The 27561-nt window shown below is 38.4% G+C and overlaps 1 protein-coding gene across 3 annotated transcripts in view; it reads right to left on the reverse strand.

The window, feature by feature from the left end:
- Nucleotides 1-27561, reverse strand: part of KCNQ5 (potassium voltage-gated channel subfamily Q member 5) — a 280213-nt gene that overhangs the window by 87273 nt on the left and 165379 nt on the right. For all 3 annotated transcript variants that reach the window (XM_085056505.1, XM_085056504.1, XM_085056503.1), the window contains exon 2: nt 696-786. In XM_085056505.1, the coding sequence (XP_084912631.1) occupies nt 696-786 (91 nt within the window). The remainder of the gene's footprint in view (nt 1-695; nt 787-27561) is intronic.

Raw genomic sequence — 27561 nt, forward strand, 5'->3', positions numbered from 1 at the left:
CTCCAGGTATATAGTGATGTTTTAATGTTCACTACTGCCTCTCCTCAGGCCATCACTTGCAGAACTAAATGGCCCATCAAGAAGCAGATGAATAAAGTGGCATCTGTACAATGCATGAAAAATGTTAAGCACTTCTAGGGATTAAAGCCATTTCCATTTACCTCAAAAGGGAAAAAGGAGAGATAAACATAATACAAAAGCATGTATTATGAAGAAATAATGAAACTACCACATCCTGCTGCAGTAACTGCTTCTAAAATGTCAGTATCTACCAACAGCTACGCCAAATTGGTATCTAAGATACCAAAATTAATTCCTATTTTAAGTACCTCTTACTACATACTGACTTTATAAATGGCAGAAGCAATATCAAAAGTCTTTCATGCTCAGTCACTGCCAAACTGCAGTAGAAAATCTATCAGTTATAAAGCACAGCAATTCTCAAGCAAAGAAGTAGATACAGTACTATACTTTATTAGCTTTATTTACTTACTGTCTTACTATCTGACCTGTTTTTAAATAAAAAGGTGGTGCAATTTTCTCTTTTATCATTTTTTCATCATTGTGATGAAAAGTCTGAGTTTTAGAAAATGTTCAGTTATTGTATTATATTACTTCCTCCATGGTGAGGGAGAGGATTTGAATGTATACAAAAGTATCTGTAAAACTGTCTTGTATTTAGAATTTTCACTTACCAAAATGAAGAGACAACCAGAGGCAAGTTTTGTGTGTTCAGGAATAGTAGAAAACACGGACAAAATCAAGCAACCAAACACAAGGAGAAAACTGAAAAAGAAAGAATATTAATAATTGTTAATATTTTTCAGTACCCTGACCCAGTATCTATATTGACCCTACTTCTCCAACATTAATAGAAGACTGTCTCTGTACAGTCTTCATTAGTAGAGGGGGATACAGCCACGACTTAATTCATTAAAGACATTAGAATAATAATCTGTTATTAAATCCATATGTTTCTGAGCAGCACTGCTAGAATTAACACAAACAAGATTTTCTTGGGAAAATTACCCAAAATACACAGATGTTACTTTTTGTATCACAATCCTGGACCTTTATGCACTCCATATAATCTAAGTGTTTCTAAAGAAAGATCTCCAAAGGGAGAGCTGTTTCCCAGGTCTGAAAAATCATTTTTCACACAACTGACCACAAATACCTGCTGCATAAGCTTACTGAAGAGCCAAGTTACATATTGCACCTCTCTGTCCATCTGAAACAACCTCCTTCTGAGGAACAGACTTTATATACAAACTACCAGAAGTGAAAGGCAGAGCTATGGCATCACTATCCTCAATGAACAGACTCCATTCTGGTAACAAATTTAGTATCATACAATCCACTGAAGAAGTTAAAAGAATTAAAGATTTACACAAGCTGTGCAGTTACAATCAGGAAAACATGAGCACAATTTTGTGTTTGCATCAGCCTGTATGTTTCATGATACTGATGAATACACACAGGCAAAACAAAGCTAAATCTTTTTGCGAGGAAGATCCAAACAAACAGTATCACTGCAGAAATTCTTGCATATCCCACGTCCAATCCTTAGAGCATACAGAACATGTGTTTGCACACATGAGCCTGCAGAACTGGTATTGCCCTGAGACACACACTCTTGGCGGTAAAGATTATCCTTTCCTCTTGTACTGCTTCACCAACCGCGATACCACTGTGCTAGTGAAACCATCTATGAACTGGATCAGAAAAGAGGTTCTTTTTACCCACAATATCATAAACTGACTAATCAGCAGCCAGTAATAATTGATTCTACCAATGTTCTGCTAAATTCCTTCTTAAAGCACTTGTTAGTCATGCCGCACAATGAGTCAACCAACAAACTGCAGGCCTTTGACTTTTGTCTGACTTGCTGGGACTCATTAGTAGATGTTCTATCCCACATGAATAGATATTGTACTTAATGCAGATACATATCCCTCCCTGCCCTTATCTTGACCCATGAGCCTTTCATTATACCTTCTCTCCTCCATCCAGCTGAGGAGGGGAATGACAGGGAGGCTTTGGCAGGCACCCAGTGTCCTGCCAGGGTCAATGCACCACGCAGTGAAACCTCTGCCCCCAGAGACTGCAGAACCCGGCTGAAAGATGCCATGGTCTGACTTTGAAGTGAGTTCTGCTTTGAGCAGGAGCTTGGACTGGAAGACTCAAAGAGGCTTTTTTCAACCTAAATACTTCTGTATTTGTAAGTACTGGATATAACATTAATATATTATTGCATCTGCATCCACTTCTGCTTCAGGAGCTATGGTTACTTTTTTCCATAGAACAAATGGACTTTCCACAGTGATGTAATATAGGAGTGCTATAATATACCCAATACATTACACAAATATATAAGTCTAGTCTTCAGAATTTCTAGTAGAAAATCTCTGTCTGCAATGCAATGAGACTTTGGAGGCACATTTTGTAGCATATCACTTAAGTGCTGGGAACAAGTTCTACTCTGAAAATCAAATATAGTACAAGTTTGCATATAAATTCTATTAAGGACTGTAAATAAAACAGAATCCAGGAGGGTAAAGTGCACATTTGGCGCACACCATTGGCAAGTCTTATCTTCTAGACTAGAGAAAGGTGAAGATCAACACATGCTTCAAGGTTTAATAACTCATTCAAGACTCATGCATAAGCACAGGCTGGGCAGAGAGTGGATCAAAAGCAGCCCTGGAGAGAAAGACTTTGGGGTTGTTTCTGGACAAAAAGTTCAACATGACTTGGCAATGCATGCTCACAGCCCAGAAAGTCAACCACATCCAGGGCTGCATCAAAAGAAGTGTGGCCAGAGGTAGAGGGAGGTGATTCTCCCTCTCTATTCTGGTGAGATCCCACCTGGAGTGCTGCATCCAGCTCTGGAGCCCTCAGCACAAGACAGACATTGACCTATTGGGACATCTCCCAGAGAAGAGCCACTAAGCTGATTAGAGTGCTGGACCACCTCTCCTGTGAAGACAGGCTGAGAGAATCAAGGTTGTTCAGCCCCTTGCCAGGAGAGAAGGCTCCAGGAAGACCTTAGAGCAGCCTTCTGTTACCTAAAAGGTCCTACAAGAAAGCAGGAGAGGGACTTCTCACAAGGGCATGCAGTGATAGGCAAGGGGGAATGCCTTAAACTGAAGCATGGGAGATTTAGGTTAAATATTAGGAAGAAATTCTTTGCTGTGAGGGTGCTGAGGCACTGGAGCAGGTCACCCTGAGAAGGTGTACCCACAGCTTCTGAATCCCCATTCCTGGAGGTGTTCAAGACCAGGTTGGATGGGGCTCTGAGCAACCTGGTCTAGTGGAAGGTGTTCCTGCCCATGGCAGAGGGGTTGGACCTGGATGGTCTTTAAAGTCCCTTCTATCCCAAACCATTCTGTGATTCTGTTTTTCTATGATACTGTGATTCTGTGATTCTATAATAAGTGACAAAAATCCATCTTGTGAGCAGTTTTTCTCCCCTTCACCTCACTTCATAAAAATGGAAAATCTCAAAGAACATTACTGGTAGTTTCAGCTGCTACAGCCTTCAGATGCAACCCCCCTATAATTACATCCTACTGACAAAGGCATAAATGTGGTTTCTTCTCATTAAGGCTTGCATGGAGGGCAAAATAAAATTAAGAAGTGAGTAAGAATTTACAGTAAAAGAATGTAATTTCCTTTTGCTGAATTTCTTTAGACCTGAATCAATTAAAATGACATTTGCTTACTTCCTTTGTGTTTAGGTATTAAAAATTGCTTGTTTGGTTTTATTCCTGTAATACCAACTAAATTGGAGGCCCAGTGTACTGGATCTTGTCCAAACACAATACAAGTTTTCACTTGGAAGAGATTTCTTATAGCACAGTTACAGAAAACAGACACAGCGGGAAAAAATAAAGTTTCTTGTTCCCATATCACAGTTGGAGACCATGTCACAGTAAAGGTAAGGGACTTGCTTAAGGCTACACAGAAAGTCTTTAAATGTGGAATAAACCTGAACCTTTTAAGTCTCAGCCCAATCCTACAGTCACAAAACCATCGTCCACTCACCCACCACTTGCTTTGCCATAGTCTGTCAGGACTCTGATTTAGAATATCACTGTGGGCAAAGTGTTTATTCACAATAGATGAGAAAAGTGAGTCAGGAGAGGGAATGAGTACAGTTAAGCAGTGTATTAATCAAAATAAAAGCAAATATTCAGGAAAGCCAGGTGCAGTCTAGATTAGCACCTGGTTGATATAGTTCTGCAGTTTATCCATGAAAAGGAGAAACAATCCTCAGAGCAATACATAAGAATAGTCTTGGAAAAAATTTTTTCCAAACTTATATAACCTTTGTTCTCAGTTTTCCCAGAAACTCTAAAAGGAATGGGGCATCATTATTAATTATAATTATTATTAAAGAACGAAAGAAAAATGTTTGCATTTATCCACCCACACACTCAAATCTTGCCCCTCTGTCCCTCATGCCTCCCTTCAACACTGAACACTTTTTTTACTGCCAGCCAGCACATTATGTCTAAAATTAAACTGTAAGCACTTTTGGATAGGGGAGAAACCCAGTCCTACAAGCTTGGCAAAACTATAAGCCTACTTGTAGGTGCTGTAAAACCCAACACTGCAAAAAAAGTGGAATCATTTCCATAGTTTATATATCGCTGAAGTGCTTTCCTTCAAAGTAAACTAATAGTCAGGATTCACTATCTATTCTATCCTTTTTAGTGCAATCTGTTTACTCAGGCCATGCACCTCTCCTTTTTCCCCAGCTGGAACTGAAAGCATGAAGGATGCAGCAACACCTTTCACATGGCTGGATATTAAACTAGGATCTGCCCAGCAAAAATAAATCCCTAAGGTTCAAACATCACAATGGTCAAAGTTTATCAGAAATTGTTCTTTCCTATTGTGAACCATTTTTCCAGTGACAGATGAAGTGCAGAGGATTGCATTAAGCCTTGGATAGTAATTTGATAATCCTCAATAGCAGAAAATGTATTTTCCCATGCCATCATTTGAACTGTGTGCTATGACACATGCTCTACAAGAGCATACTGCTGTAGGTACATAGCAGTACAATGCAAAACACAGGGCAATTATATTTGGCCTCTAGTGGTTCAATCTGGATCATATAATTGTTCAGGCTGAAAAAAACAGATGGTTTCTCCTCATGCATTCATTGAGTATCAGACAGTAAAACATATGCCTTAGGCAGGAACTTCTCATAAAATTATTCAAGTTCTGCCATAGCCTTGTATTTTATCAAAAGCAGCCACTTCCATTTTGTTTCAGCAGTAATCAGTTTTGTTGCAGATCCTTTCATCTTACTCCCCGGCTCCTGAAAGCATACACTAATTGGAGAAAAGCCAGTTTATGTAAGATAATATAACTCAGAAGCTTTGATATTTAATCAATCCTTCTCTCATAAACTTTTCTTATTGGTTAATTAGGACCTACCAATTCTCCATTTCTATAATTTTCATCAGAATTTTACTACAGTTTGTGATTTAGGCGCTGTTCATATGGAAGAGGATGTTCAGCTTAAAGCAATTGTTAAAACATTACTCAGGAAGTATGATAAGGACCAAAAATACACCCAAGGAAGATCTTCTTTAAGAGCTATTTTGCTACATAATTTGATGCTAGGATTAACATAATCAGAAGTTAAACATCTGCAAACTTTTGTGGCCTCTTCTGTAAATAATAAAAATGTATCACTGTTAAAGTGGCATAATTAAACAATTAGACCACCAGAGTTATTTTCCAGTATTATTTGAGGTCTGATTTAATCCCCATAAGGCTAAGGGCATTCAGGATTATGACCAAAACTGTTTGCAAACCATTGGCAGTGCCATTATCCTGGATTTTGTGTGGAAGGTAGAAAATGTTTGAAAGCTTTTGCTGACTTTCACTACAACCCAAAAAGTAGCTCTTTTCCCACTGGTACAGTAATGCAGTTGCTTGCAAATTCAGAGCAAGTTGTTTGCATTCTGAGTCTACAAAGAAGCCATTAGAGTTCCTCCCATAAGTAATTCTTTCCACAGCCAGGGGCAGTGCCCATGCTTTCTTGACAGTGAGCAGGATCTTGCTGAGTTGAGTACCCAAGTGCTGCCTTTACATGATTTTTTAATCCTCCAATGCATAAAATCTCTGTGAAGCATTAGATAAATAAACGTGCTGAAAATTTTACTGGATGGATAGCACCAATAGATACATTACAGGTTTAGGTAAGTGGATAAAATACCCAGAGAAAACCCTATTAAAAAAATGGAAGGAAAGAAAGACAGTTTTTCACAGTACTGTTACACTTTCATGGGGACTATTAGTTTTGGTGAAGAGCTCTTGCAAAGAACACAAAGACAGGTATTTGATAAACAGGCTGCCCTACATGAGATCTCTGCCTTGGCTAGATGTTAGCAGCACTCTCACCCTCCTTGATGGTGAGAAAGGGAGACTTCACTCACAGCTTCAGTGTCCCATACAGCTCTTGGGAACAGAAGAAAAATCATCACCTCCTGGACCAGGAGTTACTATTATACATATACATATACATATACATATACATATACATATACACAATTTACAAAGCAGCAAGTTCCCACAAGGAGGAATTATGCATATTGTTCAACTGAGAGTGGGTGTACCATGTTCCATCCCAAAACAGACATGAATGCTCAAGGCAGGAAGGCAGAGCAAACCTGCCAGCACCCTCAGCCTCTGGGCATTTCCTGGTGCCTCTGAGCAGAGAGTTATTGGAAGTGAGTGGAAGTGCCCTCTCTGATAGGATATGGAAACAGAAACACTGAGCATTTTTCTAGCTTCAGGAAGAACTGAAAGTGAAAACATCATCCAGTGCAGGCATGAGGCAGACATTCACACCGGTCCTGCAGTATCTGCCTTAAAAAGTAATCTTTTCAACATTCCTATAAAACAGATAATGCGCTGCTGACATGGTGGAAAAGAATACAGTTTTAACAGTTTTGATAGCGCAAGCCATATGGATTAAATTTTCCATCATTTATAGTTTCAGTGTGACTTGTTTATGCAAGAAAATGAGATATGACAAAGGTTATTACAATTTGTTAAAAATGTTTGACAAAAGCTTCATGGAGAATAAGCGCTCTTCCATAGAAAAAGCTCATAAATTTCTCCTGTAGACTTTCTTTAAAATGGCTTGCACTTCAACCTTTTCTTTCAAAAGCATGTCCAGGGCTTGATACTGCACTGCCTTCCACCCAGAAATAGTACAACCCTGGCTGTGGAGAGGTAGAGTATGAAGACCTCACAGTCTTAAAATGGGAAAATAAACTGGAAACTTTATAAATAATTATTGAGATTTGAAAAAAATATTGCAGCAAACCTATCTTTTTATATAATCTTTCTTTGCATTAATTTCTACCTTTTTCGGAAATACAGAAATTTGAACTGAATTTCAAGCCTGACATTTTTTAAGAACTGAGCATGCTGCTGAAGCAAATTATTTAGAAAGGTGAGTTTTGTCAGTCTGTGATGGATAAATTTTGTTTTAAAAATATTTTTCATTCAACTGTGGGATGTTTATTCATTCTGAAAATCAGAACAGTTTATCAACAGTTTTATTCTAAAAATTAGAAACAGTTTATATTTGTGAAAAAAGTGTTGTCAACCTAAATTGTCCTTTTCTTACACATTTTTAAGGAATCGTATTTTTAGCAGAGTCTGCTAAGGGATTGTTTTTGGCTTCCATTGACAAAGCAATGAAGAGGCTATAACAGGAGATGATATCAAAACAAAGCAAATCAAATAGCTCAGGTACCTATGGGGCACAAATAAAAGTGTCATTAAATGCACATTTGATAAAACATTCCATCAAAGACAAAAAATAAAACATCAAGGTAAGTTTCTCCAGAGTTCTAAAAAAGGAGGCATGGTTCTTCCTTGAGCAAGCACATTAGCTTAAAAGAAAAGAAAAGAAAACAAAACAAGAAATGCTTTTTCTTAATAATCAGAGGTACTTGTGACCTAGATATTTTCTTTTTTCATTGGCTTCAACAGGAGATATTTTTGACAGAAAAATAAGAATAAAGCATGTGCTCTTCCAGATTTTAACTTTTAGTGATTGGGAAACATAACAGTGACTCGCTGCAAATCTGTGGAAAATTACAAAATGCTTGTTTTAACACTCCAAAAGCATAGGTCCTTTTGTAAACCAAAATTTTCAAATGTGAATGCTTAATTTAGTAAATAAAATTTGTATTTAGAGAACTCTGTAGTTTTTTTCTTTTGCATCAAATAGCTCCAACTTTCAGTGACAAGTCTGGTAGATTACATAGCAACCTTTGCTTGACCACAGATACTTCACAAGAAAATTAATTAAAATATTATTATAAACTATGTTGTCTTTACCACTGAGCACATGTTGCAGAATTTCTATAAGTTTTTTAAACATATAAAATATTAAGATAAAAACTTCATTATAATGAAATAGAAAAAATTTAAAGAATTACAATATGAAGCTGGAGAAGTGAAAACCATTATACAGCCTTTTCTTTAAAATAATTTTTCTATTGCACTCTATTTGTTCTGACCTTTTTCACAGTCTAGGGCAAAGGGAAGCACTCAAATAATCTTTTTCTGTAAAAGTGATTGCTAACATACTGTACTCAGATGTCTTGCTAACCAGAAAAATAATCCTTAATATAAGACATGTATAGATGTGCAAGAAAGAAATGTGCTCTGTAATTGCCAGGATAATCCACTACAAAATCAGCTTTTCTGGTCTTCAGGTTTTAAGATAAAAATATTGCCACTACCTCATATTAATTTTTTTTTTTTGAGTAAAAGAGCAAACTTAACAGAAAAATTATAGGACTGTTGGGTATTTTTTATGTCACAAGAGTTGCCTGTTTGCTTGGTGCTCAGAGTGCAGCTCTGGCTCTGGCAAAGCCAAGGTGTGATTTAGTGTAATGGGGCCAGACATCAATTACCTTCATTGCCTAATTGACCATCAGTGGCCAACAGTGCCAACATGCTGGCTTTGGCAGCTAAAACTAAGAAAGAAACACACTGTATTGGGAGAAAAAAAGCCTGTCAACCTTATCCTCTGGAGTTAGTCCCACTCACTGTGACTCAGCTGGACCCCTGATTAAAGTGACAGGGAATGACACTGCCATGGCTGCTGATTCACCATTAAATCCTGAGGACTGCCATTAGAATCATCTTGGCCAGGGTAAAACAACAGTTTCCTAGACAATTCCTAGGAGTTACCATTTGTCTGGATGAAATTTTTCTCTGGACTTGCTAGTACATATTTTACTATGGATAGGCACTTCTGGATATCAATTTATTGTGTTGAAAAATACTATTAAATGAGCCGATTTAGCAAATGAGCTGTAATTTTCAAACAGTGAGGATATTTCACATCTGAGTACCTAAGGATATATCACAGCACAAGCCTGCCAGAGTTCTAGAAGCGTTTGGACAATGCTGTCAGGCACATGGTGTGATTCTTAGGGCTGTCCTGTGCAGGGCCAGGAGCTGGGCATTGCTGATCCTGGTGAGTACCTCCCAACTCAGACTAGTCTCTGATTCTCTGATTTCAGTACTGTTTTACATCCTAATCAAAGGTAAAGAAAGGGACAAAAATCGATTGAAAATTTAGTCATTCAAATGCAGGTGACTGATTGACATATTTTAATAAAAGCTTGGGATTAAGACAATTAGCCCAACTTGACTGTGATAGGTTGATACTGCAGGAAGCACCTGAGTCAGCTGTGCATTTTCACCTAAAATACTTCATCCTATTGAAGAGCTCTGGAACAAAAATCGATTTCCTAATTTCCCCTATTTTTCGCCAGTAGTCTATTATATACTGGGTTTTGCTTTGGTTTTGCGTTTGTTTTCCAGTCATGTATAGCCAACAACACTGACAATTAAGGGAATTTTTCAGGGGAAAGGACACTCAAATGCAGTCATACTAAGATACTGTACTGTAATACATGAGCAAAAGGAACTTCTTGTACTCATACCTCTCAAGAAGGCATCTTAGCAGCCCTTGGCTACTTCCATAATTTTTTATCCTTCCAGATGTGTGAACAAAGAAGTGCCCACAAATTCTCCAATAATAGCTTTCCAGGTTGCAAAATAACACAGTTGTTCTGGAAATAATGCTGAATTTGATGATATAGATGAAGAATCTATGGGATACTTGGCTTTGTATGGGGATTCCAATTTATTTGCTGTCATTAAATGTGGTTATCTCACACGTTAACCAGAATGCTAAATAAGAAAGACAATAAAGCACACTGTAAAAAAAATTTCTTTTTAAATAAAAAAAAATATTTTAAGTGGAAACATCAGATCTTTGATGTGTATTGTACACATCACTGTATCAGCCTGTGGTGGCTGTGGGAGGAATGGTACCAAATGATTAAAAATCACAGATACCAATTAATCTGATTGCTTTATGATGTTTTAATTCAGCAAGGTGATTAAGACAGGAATGATTTATCATATTTAATACACTGAAATATAGAAGAATATTTTTGAGCACTCCATTGTGGAGTGTTAAAAAGGAGAATGAGGAGGCAAGAGCAAGTCTATCTGAAAAAAACCCCATATATTCATAATGCAATTAAAAAAAAAGTGGTAAGCATAACAGAGTATTTACAAGTCTAGGCTACCTTATAGCCCCAATGCCCCTCACAGCTACAACAGAAATCTAAGCAGCCACAAATGCCAGGACTCATTAAACTTGGCAGAAGAAGGTCATAATGTTATCAAGAATTAGCATTTAAAAACAATTTCTTCAGTGTACCCAGTGTACCAAGATCTAGGTCTTCTTTCTCAAACTTTATTTACTCCTAGTAACTAATAGCTAGGTTTTGGTTTTTATTGAAATTTTACAGTTGACTTCAGTGGAAGTATGGTTTGTGTTGGGAGTTATGATCTGACTCATAAATATCACCAGAGCAAAGAAAATCCTGTTAATTTCCTATAGTTCTCTCCCAGTAGTAAACAAGGATATAAATGGAACACAGAATATTTTTCCAGCATAATGCACTGTTAGTATTAAACTTACTTCTAAGAATCAATCACTGCACTTTAGCTCAAGGGTGTTCAGTTTTATACCACACCATTAGTCTTGTCTTCCTTAATCTAAATAAGTCCTGCACTTTCTGGAATCTGAAGTGCCCTTTCTTGTTGTTAGGCAGCAGTACTAACAGACCAGAACCTGATGGCAGAAGCATGTGAGATTGCAAAAGAAGAATCCCATCTTGAAAGGTCCAAATGACAATGAAATTTTCTCGAGTTTAACTTATTTACAGCAACACTTATCTCCTCTCTGTGCTCATCCATACAATATTGACAGGAAAGCAGCACAAAGTCTCAAAAGTGTGTGTGTGGGGGGAATGGGGTGTTCACCTATTTCCTCATATACTTAAGTTTTTTTGTGTTTAAAAGCAAAGAGCAGATACACACTTTGTCAAGCACTAGGTCTTATTAGAGAGGGCACAAAAAACAGCTTATGGCTTTGTATCACACACCACTTTGAGAACAGAACACTTGCAGAGCTGTTCAGGTCTTGGGACCTAAAGCAAGATGTAACACTTTTCACAATAAGCCTTTATTCTGTCTGAGTCTCTATAGTCAAAGCCCAGTGATGTGACTCATTTCCTCCATTTTTTCAGGGTCTTTTATCTCATAATCATTCCAACTGGAAAGAGTGTTATGTAATTTCTTCCATGCACCAAACAAGATATTCTGAAGTCCCTGCAAGGTAGGGCTGCAGAGCACACCAGCAGTGACTGCAGGCAGTGGAGGGGAAGAGAAGCACCTTGTGTGCCCAGAGCAGGACTTGCCTTTCCTGGGGTGTCTGTCTACTGCTCACGTCTGGCTTCCATGTGCCAAAGCTGTGCTTCTGCATTGCTTTGGCAACAGTAATGTTTCTGTTCCAATAACGAGTTATTTTATTAAATGCGGAGTTGCAAAGGTTCTGGAACAACGACTGCACTCATGCAGAATGTTAAGTACACAAAGTGATCGCTTACTTTCCATATGGGGAAAAACTTGCCCTTTGATCTTAAACTCATTAAAGCTGCTGCTGGCCTGTTTGAAACAACACAAGAGTGCTTTTACTTTCCAACATTTTATCTTACAGTGGCTTTCACTCTTTGCCAAAATTGTTCTGCTCAGAAATTTGTGTGAAACAAGTTTGCATTTATAGGACATGTTGCAGGCACAGAGATAGCTCTATATGAATTTCACTGTAGCAGATCAGTTTCCTTTCACACATGATGATCCTGAAAGCACTTATCTAAGTGTTTAAGGCCAAGCTGGATGGGGCTTTGAGCAATCTGATCTAGTTGAAGGTGTCCCTGCCTACAGCAGGTGCATTGGATTAGATGGTCTTTAAAGGTCACTTCCAACCCAAAGCATTCTACGATTCTGTGATTCCATGTGCATAGTTTGATCAGGGATGATTGAGAGTACATGCTGCCAAACACTCTGTACTTCCAAGGCTGGAGAAGCAGCCCTGGAGATCCACTGGTTAACCACACAGCTGAAGCCAGTTTCTTGGAGCTTCAATATGCAAAGTAGTAGCTTTCAGTCGTTGCATGGAATATACTAGCAAACAGGATTGTAACTTCCCACAACCAGGGAACAGGCAGACATGCATCTTTGCCAGAAGGAGAAAAACACCTCTACAAGGAGGTCCCATTAGTTGGTATATTTCAGCTAAGAATGACTCCTGAGTCTGTGAGAGCCAAGGGAACCTTGCTCCGTGACTCCCAACACAGCATAATACCCCCTTTAGTGTACGCAGTCCAGACAACTCCATCATAAGACACAATAGTGCTGTTTCCCTATATTATCAACGTGAAACTGAGATACATGGTAATTTTGCCTCCTACAATTCATAAAGGTTCACATTAAAAATCAGTACAGGGTAGGCACTGAAGAGCTTTTGCAAATTCTGAACCTATGAGAGTCTAAATTCTTAACTGCCTTTTTAAAACATTAACTCAAGTGCACAGGAGAAGTTTGCTAGAGTTGAGAATTGGACCTTCCTAGGCTAGGAGTGATTTAAGTTATACATGAGACCCAGACAGAGCACTGCCAGCACAGCCAGGAATCGTTCTTAATTGAGATACCACAGCTGACTGTACCTCCTTGTAGTGAGAGAGCTGTTTTTCTCCTTCCAACAGAGATGCCTGTCTGCCTGTCTGCTAATTCCTCAGGAAGCCTGACAAGTGAAAGAGTGGATTTGGGGTGAGCCAAAAATGTTGTATATATTTATGTGTAAAAAACAAGTTCTACTCTTTTCATACACTTTGTGATCCATTATGAACATTTTTTTATGTAGCTTTAAAGAATGAATGCTGATTTAACACTGGGCATCTTGATTTAACTGAAAAATCATGTAACGGTATCCATCCATTCATATGGGAGCACACAGATAAAAAAGTAACCAAATCAACCAATATATCAAAGCAACAGAAACCCTTGTCAACTTAAGATCACTTAGTCAAACCTTCCCATAAAACTGCATGAAATAAATAACTTTTTAGTATGCCCAGGGTATCAGTGAACTCAGAGAATCACAGACAAATAAATAAACAAAAACCTGTCTGTTAAAATCAGCATATTAATCTCTAACAAAACTAAAGCTACACTGGTTTCTTTTACAAGGGAAGTTCATAAAAATCACAATCCTATGTTGGCTGGAAGGGACCTCCAGCAGTTTTCTTGTCTAGCCCCTGCAGAAAGCAAGTTCAATTACATCAGCTTGCTCAAGGTCATGTCCAGTCGAGTGGTGAGTGTCTGCAGGGAAGGAGACTGCGGCCTCTCTGGACAGCCTGGTACAACACCTGATTGCCTGCACAGTTATATTTTTTTCTCTTAATGTGTAGTTGAAATTCTTACATAAGAAACACTGAGCATCACATTATTCCTCAAAGTCTAATCAATCAAATGGTTTTATTAATTTTTTTTCCCAGTTCACCCAACTGCATCACTCAATCTACTAGGTTAAGAACAAGTGGCCTTTGTGAGCTGGGACGATGGCATAGTCTGCATCCTCATCCTCCTGGTGCTGTTGTCTCACAGCTATTCCTCCTTACCCCAATAACCTCAATGAGTTTGTTTCTTCCAGTGTTAAACCTAACATCAATCATAGAATCATAGAATCACAGAATCACAGAATGGTTTGGGTTGAAAGGTGCCTTAAAGATGATCCAGTCATTCACTTGTTCACCCGAACCTACTCTTTAGAATCTGCCCTGTTGCCACCTCTGTGTGGCATTCTGAGTGGCTGTCAACCACCATTCCTGTTAATTTACTCTGTTTGCATCTTGTCTTTTTAAATCCTTCTTATGTGTTGCTACAGAATAAATCTTTTTTCAGGAACTAGAGAAGTTACAAACAGAAGTAAGCTCTGATTTCCAAATTCTAATCCAATGACCATTGAACCCAGCCCATGTCAGGCCAAGCAGGTTTGCAGCATTAATGAATGCTGGTGTCTATTTTCCATGACTCACAGTGAGGTGATATGTCTGGAATAATCTCCATCTGCCAGATTCTGTAGCTTCATGACCGGATCCGTTCAGTAGAGACAGCTTCACTGTGAGGCTGAGCTACTCAAATGCTTTAACTGTATGTATAGTACCTAGTATTTCCTCTTTGCACCACAGGAACAATAGCATATTGTTGTCACTTAAAGGGTCACTGCTATTTAAAAATATATTTACAACCTGCCTCATAAAGACGAGCTCATTTGGATCATACAACTTAATTTTAAAACTGCCCATTTTTTCATATTTTTGCAGTACCTAGGTAAGTTTCATATCAGATGTATGGAGGAAAAATGGGGCTAAAATGCAATATTTGGAAGGGCATTACAAAATACCCAAGGGGGAAAAAACTCTAATTGGCAAATACACTGTGAAATCTGCCCATGATTTGTAAAATAATGACGTAGTGTGGGTCACAGAATCAAAGGATAGGCCAAGTTGGAAGGGACCACAGTGGGTCATGTGGTCCAACCTCCCTGCTCAAGCAGGGCCATCCCAGAGCACATTGCACAGGATTGTGTCCAGATGGTTCTTGAATATCACCAGCAAGGGAGACTCCACATCTTCCCTGGGCAATCTGTGCCATTGCTCGGTCACCTGCACAACAAAGTTCTTCCCCATAGTCAGGTGGAACTTCCTGTGCATCAGTTTCTGCCCATTGCCTCCTGTCCTATAGCTTGCCACCACTGGGAAGAGCCTGGAAACATCCTCTTGACACCCTCCCTTCAGACACTGATAGTGATGAGGTCCTCTCTTGGGCATCTCTTCTCAAGGCTAAACAGGCTCAGCTCTCTCTGCCTTTCCTTATATGAGAGATGCCCCAGTCCCTTCACAGTCCTCTGCTTGACCTGTTTCAGGAGCTCCATGTCTCCTGTGTCCTGAGTAGCCCCAAACTGCACACAGAACTCCAGATCTGGCTCACTAGAGCTGAGGAGAGGGGCAGGATTACCTCAATCAACCTGCTGGCAATGCCCTTCCTAACGCATCCCAGGATACCATAGTTCTGCAACACACAAATATAAAAAGTCTTCAGCTCATTAATATCTGAAAAACTCAAACTGCTGCTCACAGCTTCAGTGACTCCTGGTCCCCCTAGAGTCAGCAGAAACTTGTCTTGCATATGGAAGAGTAAAGCTGGACCTTTGGTAATTACTGCACAAATGCAAACAGCTTGCTTTTAAAAAATTCTTCTGTGCATGTTGAATGTATGTGATAGATTTAAACAACATCATAAATGTAAACTGTACTTGAGAAAACTGTGCAGCTGGTAGAGTCCATAAAGATAAAAGAAATGTTTCCATAACATTTAATTTTAAGTTGACATTTATATAACAAAACTATGGTAAAGCTATGTTTAGCTGAAGTTGTTTGCATATTTTGCATCAGTATCACCACAGGCTCTCTCCCTCATTTATATAGTTACCACATTTTGGTAACCACATTGTATAGCAGAGGCAACAGATACCGCAAAAGGAAAACTGAAAACCAGAGAATTTGTAACATTTGGATAAACAAGCCATCAATTCTCGTGTTGTAACTAATCAGCAACTGGATGTGTTCACTTTTGACTAAAGCAATTGCCCTGTTTTGAGTAACAGAGACATGTAGCAGAGTTTGTACCAAGTTCTCGAACATTTAACTGTGAAAATACTCCAATTAATAACATTTTAGTTTGCCAGACAGAAACACACTATTCTGAGTTATTTTCCTTAGCAACCACAAGGCATAGAAATGTAATTTTTTGATCCCCATTGGCTTAGTAAGGAAAAAGGCTTAACATAAGCAGATCCCTTCCTGACTGCCACTGCAATACACAGAAGTTTTCCTTAACACACTACCCTTTTCAAGAGATGCAGAAACATGAGCAACACATTTGTGGGGTGACATCCCATCATTGCCACAATGAAGAAGAGTTTTATTGTGCACATTAATAAGGTAAAGATTTCCTGAAAGGAAATCAGCTGCATTTTTCGTAACCAATCTGGTTGAGAAACATGTATCCACTGCAGTCAGCTATAGCAAAGATGGGCCTTTACTGCCCTTAAAGGTGTGAGGACACAGTGGGACAACAGCGTACGTCAGCCTGCCACAGTCAGCTTTAAACGAGCTAACTTGAGTTCTGACAAAGTGCAGCCAAAGCAGCACAGAGGTTAGCTCAGGCTAGCTGCCCCGTTATTCACCCAGCTTTCCAGACAGGCTGTGTAATTCATACTTGTGCTCCAGCCTGGCACAATTACACTACTCTCATTCCTGGGTTGACTGCGTAAAAACTAGCTCATGAGTGTCCACAAAAGTTCCTGCTGACTTCATCTGAGATTTTGAAAGTGTAAGAATGCAATTTACCACACAACATTTAAAATAAATTTCTCAAAGTATCTCTTACAGAAGAGGAGCAGGTTTGTCACCACACAAACAGACATTCTTTGAAGACCTAAGGAAAAGCAAGTTTTAAAAAAATAACAGAATACCTTTAATAAATGCTGAGAAAAAGCAGGAAAATTTCAATGAAATGGAAAATTCAGGAAAAGCTGTGCATCATATTCAGCAAATTCCAGGGCTTATACTAAGTGTCAATTAGTATGTCAATAACTGGTGAGTTAATTAGTATGTCAATAACTGGTTAGTTTTGATAGTATATCAAAATACAAAGGAGCCATTTCTCACCACTGTTGTAAATCTGTTAATAGAAATGAATCCAAAAGAAATAAAAGATGATACATCACACACCTTGATATCCAATGAATAAATGTCTCAGGAAGATGCTGAGGACAGTCTCAGCCAGCACTTCCACATGTCTCCCTCCCTGCTACAGTGCTGTGAATAACATCACAGACAGCAATTAATACAGTACACCACTAATCAGCTTTGTTTATGAAGGGAAACTACTTTCTTAGTAAAGCTTCCAGGTCTTTTTAGAAACCTCTAATGTTTTAAATAATAAATATTTTTGCACAAGGGTCAACAGTCAAAGACAAACCTTGAAGTCAAAGGAATGTGTGCATGGAAACAGTGCAGAATCAAGACTGCAACCAAGATTCAGCTTTCTGTTGTGATGGCTGCAAAAATGCTAAGACCCCAAGGGAACATTTTCAAAGCGTGTTTAGCTGAAAAAGGTGGAAATATGTACTCAGGGAGATTTTTCAGAAGTTCCTCAAATTTTGCATCTTCTACTATCTTCTTTCAAAATCTAGCTCAAGTAAAGTGATAATAGTCTTATTCTTTTTGCCCTGAAAGACATATAGAGGATTGCAAATGTGGTGTTATGAATGACAATATGGTCCAACTATAGTTTAATAAGAATGTTCACTTGTATCACACAGTAAATAATGTGCAATAAAAGTAGCGATACATTACTAATAAGAGTTAAAACCAGCCGGCTACCACCCCTAAGAAGAGTGATTGAAATAAACTGTGCAGCTTAAAATATTTTCCCATTGCTAAAACATGCATTTTCCAGTATTAAATCAAAGAAAAGAGGCTTTAGACAGTAATATTAAGGAGGCAAGGTGTAGATCCCTAGGTGTCTGGAAAGCGTTCCACATATGGGAAGCATGGTCTTGGATTGAGTATCACAGGCTTAGATACGACATTAAAAGCCAATCACAAGTCCAAATTATTTCAGGACATCAAATCTGTGTTTTCTCCAGTTCATTTTGTATTTTGCAGGCTTCTCTTCACGTTATTAACAATGTGGGTGAGACACCATTGTCTGCACTTCCCTGAGTGTCACCCTGAGAGGAGCTCTCAGTGAAGAGACACTTGATGCTACTGAGCTGGAGATGGAGTGCAGGGAACAGCATTATGTTTACAGAGCCCCTGTGTGGGCTGAGGAAAAAAACCCACAAAAACAACCTTCATTTTTCACTTTGAAAACCTTGGCAAATCAAGCATCAAAAAATCTTTAGGCCATGCTCTTGTTGAGACAGCCTTGAAAACAAACGGAAAGAAACTAAAGGTAGCATATCATGTTGTATAGTACTGGGAATAATGACACAAAATATGGACTATTGACACAAAATAGAGGCTTATTTAGGAATATACAAAAAGTAATTCAGTAAATGATTACTAAGCTGTTTCTTACATAATATAGCATAAGAGCAACAAATCCCAAAACAAAAGAGATTATCGTCAAGTATTTCAAGTGGTAATAAAATGATTTTCCACACTGCATGAGCAAAGAATATTTTTGATGGTAAGAGATAAAGGCAAGACTTTTGTCCCCAAAATGATAGCAAGAGGAGAATGGAGGTCTTGCAGGGGGAATATTGTAAAGATACTCAGCGTGAACATAGTGAAGTTCTTCTGCAGTGAAGAACTTTCTGGGAGTGTGAATGGGTGCTGGTCATAGCTTTGCTTTAGGACATGTAACTGTCTATTGCCATCAGGAGGGTCAAGAGAGGAAATGACAGTAAAAAATGACAGTAGAACACTTGCCAAGGGTCCACAGCAAAGAGATCATCCAACAGGAAATAAACAATCAACGCTAACTGAATCAGAGCAATAAAAGAAATAATGGGTCAAATAAGATTTTTCTACTGTTTTGTTCTCTGTTGCATAAGCATATTTATTTTTTTCATTTTCCTCTAACAAAATAAACCTTAGAGAAGTTTTCTGTTACAGAGTGACACTTTTCCATATACAAAGGTCTCCACTGTTTGGATTGTTTTTCTATGTTCTGTTGACATATCTAGTGGTGCTACAACATATAATGTTGAAATTACAAAATTTCACAGACTAAGTAACAGCTTTTTCTGAACTTTGGAATAAAAGCTAAGTAGCTTTAAATGACTTGAAAGTTATAAAAAGAAAAAAGAAAAAAACATAGGAAGAAAGATGAGATAGATTATGGAACAATAGCCTGTTAAAATAACTAGTCTAATTTTTATAGCTACTCAAGTGCTCAAAACATAGCCAAATTTCCATGATGCTACTGACTTAATGCCTTTGAAGACTTATGCCAACAGACTTCTCATATCCGAACAAAGAAAACAAATGCCTATCTTTTCCCTGAGTTACATACAAATTTTAAGTTAACAGGATCCAGATAAAAAGGTAATAACAACTGACAAGATTAATAAACTACATGAGCACACACACTGCATTGGCAGCAGGTTTCCCGCAGCTTGAATCCTCAGGCTTGCTCTTCTAAGCTCCATGTAGTTGTATTAAACAGATGTCAGATGCAATTTTACTGCACAAGAGGAGCCAAGCATCCAAGCCATCCTTTGTGCTAAGCCTTTTTGCAAAGATGGTCCATGATCTGGTTGGGCTCAACTCAACATTATTCATTTACCTGTTCCTGTTCTAGCAGAAACTGATGCTGCTCCCTCTACTCTTTCCAAAATCTTAGCTCTCCAGGGAAGAAATCCATTCCAGCTGTAGGCAAATTAGGATTTTCCCTCATACTGAGATGCAAAATAGCTAAATGGCAACTAAAAAATATTTTCACATTCTCCATAATTCCAAATCTAGAGCAAATGAGAATTCCTTACATCCTTATTCAGCACAACACCCTTTAAAGTTTTTCCAGAAAAAAAGGAAAGATCTTTTATCTTTTATTTGCATCTATTACTGATGCAAATAATATTTTGATGACTTCTAAATCTATACTTCTTAAGATAAAGTGTAATACCTTTGCCAAGGAATATATTTTTGCTACAGAAAGAAAAGGATCAATAGGTATCCTGTTCTATGTGTATAAAAATGTAGGAATCACCACATATGCAGGTAACTTTCACTCTTCATTTTTCTCTTTATTGCCACCAGTTAAACTGTAGTGCAATTCAATTATTTTTAAGTCACATGTTAACTGTGTTTTACTCTTCATGTTTGAAACATGAGGTGGAGGGCTCATCTTTAGGCAACTCCAACACAGACATCTTCAGCTTGGTTAGCTGGCTGTGGTGTCCTGAGCAGGTATTTTTAGGATGAAGTATGTTTGGTAAATTTTAGATTTGAAGTTAGGAATTAGGAAATGAACTGTTTTGCATAGGAGCAATGGCACATCCCAACCCAAGTCCATCTGCCCTTTCCATCTGAAAGCTCTCAGTCACAGCAGTACATGTGAGGATATGAGAATAAGGGAAACATAGGCAATACTTCCTCAGATTGCAGTTCAGTACAGAGACTTCCAGCACCAGGAACAGTATTTTTGTATTTAATATCTGTTGATGCATTCATCTTTGATAACTCTGCTTAATTTCTTCTGCCTGTTCTCCTAAACCTTGTGCCAATATAAAAGCATTAAAGGGTCTCTCTATTGACTGCAAAAATTCTGAACCATTTATAAGCAGACATCTTTATTACCAGTATATATCTGATTATTGCTATTATTATTAAACACAATGTCTCAAATTAGATATAGACTTAAAATATTCCTCCTGACCACTTTCTTAAGACTTTTTGGCAGCTGGATCAAACACAACTCAATGAAAGATATACCTTGGGGCAGAATTTTTCTTATCTATTCAGATTTCAGTTTAGGGCTCCTCTGTGTTGTATCAGCAAGACACAGGTCCGATAGATACTTTAAAAAGAAACCATCAAGATCTTGAATTATACAACTGAGATCAGAAGATACAGGCATGCTCCAGATATGAGGCTTAAATGGCTCTAAATGTACAGTAAATAAATCAGTGCTGCCTCAGTTACTACAAATGTATTCCAATACGTTAGACATGGATGAGATCAGAGCTCATCACTGTGGTGGACAACTCACATGCTAGTGCCATGCGTAAGGGTTGGATATCCCAGGGTTTCTCAAATGGTGCTAGATTGCTTATTTTAGATAACTTCAGGTAGACCTTCAGGTGAACCAACTTCTGGCTAACTGAATATGTATGATCAAGTCTGCATGGTGAGCTTACCCACCTAGAGGTAACTCTGTTGCTAGTGTCATACCTTATGTATTTTCAGCCTCCAGCTACTGCAACAGAAAGCTGAAAGACTGCTAAAGATCACGAGTCAGAGCTATCAATGCCACATAGATGTTTGAGACACTTTAGGACATTCCAAATGTCAAGACATGCCCTCATTTTAGGCAACAGAACAAAGTGCTCCAGACAACTACATGCATGTTAATAAAATATCTTAGACTTGAGCTGAATCCCATCCTTCTGGCAATGCCACCATTTAATCTGTCCCTCCGAAATTTATACTGGCTGAAGTACGTATAGCATTGAAAGGAAAAAAATGCATGTCCAAAGTTGCTTCTGATGGATCACAGATATTTGTCCTGCAAAAGCAACTTATACTGTCATAATTTTTTTCTCAATAAGTTGATACAGGGACACACACTCTTAAAAGTTAGATCAGAATGTTCAGACAACTGAGAAAAACACCACAATACCTAATTCCCTGTGATAAACTTAGCCCAAGGCCCAATATCAGTATCACTTTTGTGAATATAGCAATAGAATTAGATCCAGTGAGGCTGATTTTACCTTTAGAGAAAAACCAGATTTAGGTCCAGAGAATTAAAGAAAAAGCCCAGAGGACTGTGTTTTCTTCCCACAGTAAACTTATCAAAGCCAAAGTGATTGTGGTCCAACTTTTTCAACAAAATGAACAATTCTAAAAAATTTTATTAGAATTATCACAGAAATATTTCTCTCCTCCTTCCTTGCAGAAAAAACCTGCCAATGCCAAAGAATACAAATATATAAAAAATCTTTATATATTAGCTTTTGAGTAGATTTTAAGAAAGGAGAATATCCATCCAGAAGCTAAGTCCTTGAGCATAATGCAAAAATAGTGTACAGCAAAGCTGTTTCACTACAGTGGCTGCAGTAACAAATGTTGGAAGCTTGTTGAGAAACTGGGAGCACTGACTTCACTTGCCTGCTGCTTGCAGCAATATTTAACCCAACACAGTTACCTTTTTCAGCTTTTATTTGAGCTATTATGCCATCACAAGCTGTACACTTTGGTTTATAACCTAAAAGAAGGAGGAAAAGAATGGTTTCATCTTTCAAGTAATTTGATTAGGAACTGACCAAGCTACACTTAGTATCTGCTTGAAATGAACTCTTCACATCTGCTTGGGTTAAACCCTCTGTGCAACTCTGTACAGTGTGAAGTGTTCTTTGCTGTCCCACTGGTTTAATGTGAATTTGGATGATGTTCATAGACTGATATAACAGTAAATATCCAGAGAAGTTCATCATGCAGTGTGAAACTCAGTGTTATGGAACTGCAGGGCCAGGTGCAGCACAGCTCCAGGGAGGAGAGCAAACACCTTCTGGAAAGCACTGTTCTCCTCTCAGCATCTCCATATCAGAAAAATGCATACTTTGTTTTTGCCTTTGGAAGAATATTAGTGTTTCACACTGCTGGAAACACTTAGAGTAACTGTAGCAGGAGCTGCACAAGGGTCAGATCTGCCATTGAATGCACCCACGGAGAGGTGTACATACCTATGTCTGGAGAAACCAAGCCAAGATTACACAATGCACGTGCATGAAAGGATGTGGGATTGCTCACTCCATGGCCCAGCTGAAAATGATAATGCAACAGCTACAAAAAATGTTTTTCTATGATTGAAATGTCACCATCCCTGCCACTATAAATCCTGGATTTTGGTAAAGAAATATAAGACTGTTAAAAACTAACTTTAAGGAAGAAATGAATACTTATTTGTTCCTTTGCAGCATTTGCATGCTGATACAGCTGACAATTTTAGAAATAAAACAAAGCATTTTCTGATTTTTTTTTCTAAACCTGAGGTTTTGACTTCTCCTCTAATGTTAATTATCCCCAAAGCAATTTCAAAACATTAATATATGCATTATAACACAACACATAAGGTCAATCGTGTGTGAAGTAAGATCTACCAGGTCTAATTTTAACAGCAGCTTGGCATCACTGGATTAATGTTGCCTAGGGGTTCTCATTACAGTAGTTAACTGCATTATATCATTGACATCAAAACATCTCTGAAACATCACTGTTTTGTTTCTTCTTCATACATTTTAATCCTTTGCTTATTTTCACAAATATGTAAATAGAGATAACAAAGCCTTGTTAAAACGCAGAACTTAAAAAACTGCTGTCCTCAATATATCACACTTGGTTAGTGACAGAAGTTTCCAGACTGCTTGATTATTATTACAGAATTTTTCCTTCATCTGTCATAAAACTTTTCCTTCTGCACCTGACTAAAAAGGTTCCATTTCTCTTAACACCATCTCATGTTATTATTGCAAAGCTACTTCATGTAAATATTATGAGATCAAATTTTCTCAACCACTCCATTTCATAGACAATTTAATAGGTACTTCCTCTGAAACATGAAGGTAAAAAATATACAGATTAAAAAAAAAAAAAAATTAAGTGCAATACTATTTTTGAGGTCAGGAGGGCAAACACTAGGCTGGAAGAGAAGGGGCTAGGGAAGCGCCAGAGGAGGAAGGAAGGTGGATCTCCATCTTGCAGCACTCTTGCCTCGTGTGCTGCAGATTTGTGAGCATGACTAGATTTGCCTTGACAATCTCACAGTGAAAAGCCAGAGAAAACCACCTGCTTCTGAGTGTGAAGAAAGATAGGACATAAGCTTGTTGCCCATTCAGTTCTGTGCTATGTTCCTTCACTGTTTCTTCTTCAGAACTGTGTGCTTTTTTTCCCTTTGCTGCTCTCCTTTGCATGGTCTTTTCTAAACAAAATGCAAATACTGAGTTCAACTTCAGTTCTTTTAAAAAAACAAAAACAAAACAAAAACAAAACAAAAACAAAACAAAAACAAAACAAAAACAAAACAAAAACAAAACAAAAACAAAAAAATGCCCCAAAAAACCAAAACCCTAAAACCCAAACAAACCAGCATTCAAAAACATTTAAAATTGGACAGATTGAGCTCATAAAATCCTATGTTGTATAAAAAATGCTTAGAAGAAGGCAAGCAAATTAGGAAAAGAAAAGCTCAAGCATTTCTAAGGACAAATATAATCAAAATGATTTTCTAAAAGCAAGAGGTGAATAAGAACAGATTTCCTAGAAACTTTCATAAACTCACTTGTCACAGCAAAAGTACATGACAATCTCAGCAGGATTCCAGCCAGAGATTTCTGACACATTACAACAGCAAGAAGGCTTGCTTTTTCAGATACTTAGCATTTCACCAGTAAAACTAGTAGAAGTTCACAGCATACTAAAGTAGCTATAAAGTTCTCACTAACATGGAATGAGTCCCAGGGCTCAGGAGCTTTCGGATTTCTTTTTTGGTTTAGATTCCTTCAGTCAGTGTGGTGCAACTTTTAAATTAACTGTCTAAACAACTTGAAAGAAAAGCATTTATTTATTAGCTCAAATATTTCCTCAAAAATTATAAAGAAGATCCTGGCAACCAGTTTAAGTAGGGAAGCAAGTTTATCTGACAGCAGCATTCACATCCATCTTCATCCCCTTGTATGTATGCACAGATAAGCTTAATGGCAGAGCTGAGAGCCACTCAGAAAGTGTCTCAATGAACTCATCACAGTATTGCATAGTATAAACACGTTATCTGTATCAGGTGATAACTAAGCAGATTTTAACCTGGTAATTTTAAATTAGTCAGCCAATGGTATTCTTTACCATGGTTTAGATGTTTGTAAACTGATCATTTTCTTAGTAAAATAAAATAAGCCAATATTTCTAAGCCAGATTTATGTTCCAGCAAAGGAAAAGTCTATTCTTGCATTGTTCAATAGAAAACAGGATTTAATCTTCTTCTTCCATAGTCACTTGCTTTTTGCACCCTCTCAATGACACCATCATTATTGTCAGTTTTGGAAACACAGTAGTCAGATCCTTCATATCAAGTTCTTGAACTAAACATTTTCTAATAATTCTCTAGTTATACAGCTCTGAAAATTTACAGCTGAAAAACATCCTATAAAACTTCACCAGAGTGTATGTTCCTGCTTCCTCCTTTTCTCACTTTATATTTGGAATAGGCATGGAGCCATGCTGGCAGACCACAAACAACAGCAAAGGAAACAAATGTCAAACCCAACAAGTAGCCAGAATGTCCCTGATATTCACCCCCATTCAAAGCCTGATGCTCAAGAAAGAAGCAGGTCTTTTACCACCACAAACAACATATGTGCCTCCAAAAGGGCTATTCCATTCCCCTGTTCTCACCCTCTCATGTCTCTGGCCATAGAATAGATCGATTAATGATCTGTATTATGGGTGTGCTTTGGTATCTATCTTATCCTGCCACACATGATGGGAGCACTATTAATGCAGAAACAGTCTGAAAATCATTGCAGGTCTACTGTGCTATCAGTGAGTGTTAAGTGACAATGGCAATCCAGAAGCTGAACATAGTGAAAAGACTTTGCAGAAGTCTTAATCCCATAAAATCTCTCTTTTATCTCAGAAAGTGGCTCCCCTACTCTCCAGCCCTGTTTATGCTGTGGAAGTTTGTAAAGGGCTTCATTGCTTCCAGGTGTTTATAGGAGCTTTGGGATTCAACCCTCAGATGTACAGATTCATAGGCAGGTAAAACGTTATCAGAAGGTCTAAAAACCCTTTTAAGTCTGCAATAAGCTTCAACTCCCCTCTCTCATGCAGTGATACTGGCATTGCTATTTCCCACATGGCATCACAGCATCTCCCTGATCTTTCAGGAGAGAACTGTACCAGTTCTGCTCTGCTCCAAGAGGCAGGAGGGAGGTCAGTGAAGGATGAGAGTGAAAGGAAGGAAGGACAGCAGTGGCTCAGCTGGGGCTGCAGTGGAGGACCTACGTCTGGGGCCTCTGGACTGCTCAGGGTTGGAGTCTCTGGCAGCACCCAGTCCTGGCCATGGCACCACAGCCAGCCCCCATGCCCCTCAGTCAGTCTTGTGCTTGTGACATTTCAGGCAACTTGCCAGTGCTGGCCTTAAGCGCTGGAGTTAAATGTTACGTGGAAGACTGAATTCAAAATAAAAATATCTTAGAGAAAAACCTGGCTAAGTTTGACACTGGACTATCATACCATGGTATAAGGCGTGATGGAGGGAGGCACAAAGCTCTAGCAAACCAAGAGCCAATCCGCCTGCCTGGGACACAGAAAATGTGAGCACACACCGCTGGACAGTGAGAGCACATCCTGTGCTACTGGATATGCTTTGCCAGCACATCCCTGGATCACATCCCTTCAGATGGGCGTGCCATGCCAAGCAGCAGCCCTGATGACAAAAGTCACAGGGGATGGGGAAGGTGCTTCATTGCTGTCGTCACTAAACCTCAAATGAATATCAGGACATGTTCATTAGCCTTTTGGAAGGAAAGGCAGGTATGACACTGGATTTTAGTGCCTCAAAATAAAGAAAGGAAGGGACAGTTAGCTTTCCCTCATAAAACTCCTGACAAGGTCTGTGCAACATTTCCTCCTAAAAGGTCTGCTATTCTTTGTAGGCTTCTTTTCAAGAGCATATATTTAATAGTGACAAAATAATTAGATGGTAGATCATTACATATGTTTGCCTTTTTTGCCATCAGTTTATCAAATGAAAACACAATGAATATGCACACATGCATCTAGAAGTTGCTGCCTTTATGATTACCACTAGTGTTACTTATTATTACTATCATTACTACTTATTACAACTACTATTGCTACTACTTGTAACCTAACTGAGCTTTATTTTCACTGACACTGCTTTTCTTGAAGTTTATTATTCTGATTTTCTATCTGAGGAAAGGGGAAATGGCTGCAGTACTGATAGTGGTTAATGCATCTACCAGTGCTGTTTTACCCTCATCATGTTTCCTGTGACACCAGCCCAGGGTCTGTGCCATTTTTCAGCTTGAAAAATGTGCTGCCTGGTAGATCTCACCACATAAACCACAACTGTCAGCTTTTCTCAGCTCTGTCATTGAAAGCAATGCAATCCTGGCATAAGATCACAAACTGCACTTAAGCAAAATAAATTCTTTGTGCTTCCATTTTCCATGGTTCTGGCCAAGAAAGGAGTTTTGAGAACTCCCCTGCTCTGATTTAATTTTGGTACTCTATTTTTCCTTGTTCCTGTAGCAATACTACTTTAAAT

The sequence above is a fragment of the Lichenostomus cassidix genome, chromosome 3 (genome assembly GCF_008360975.1).
Source record: "Lichenostomus cassidix isolate B80296 chromosome 3, HeHo_3.0, whole genome shotgun sequence".
NCBI lineage: Eukaryota > Metazoa > Chordata > Aves > Passeriformes > Meliphagidae > Lichenostomus > Lichenostomus cassidix.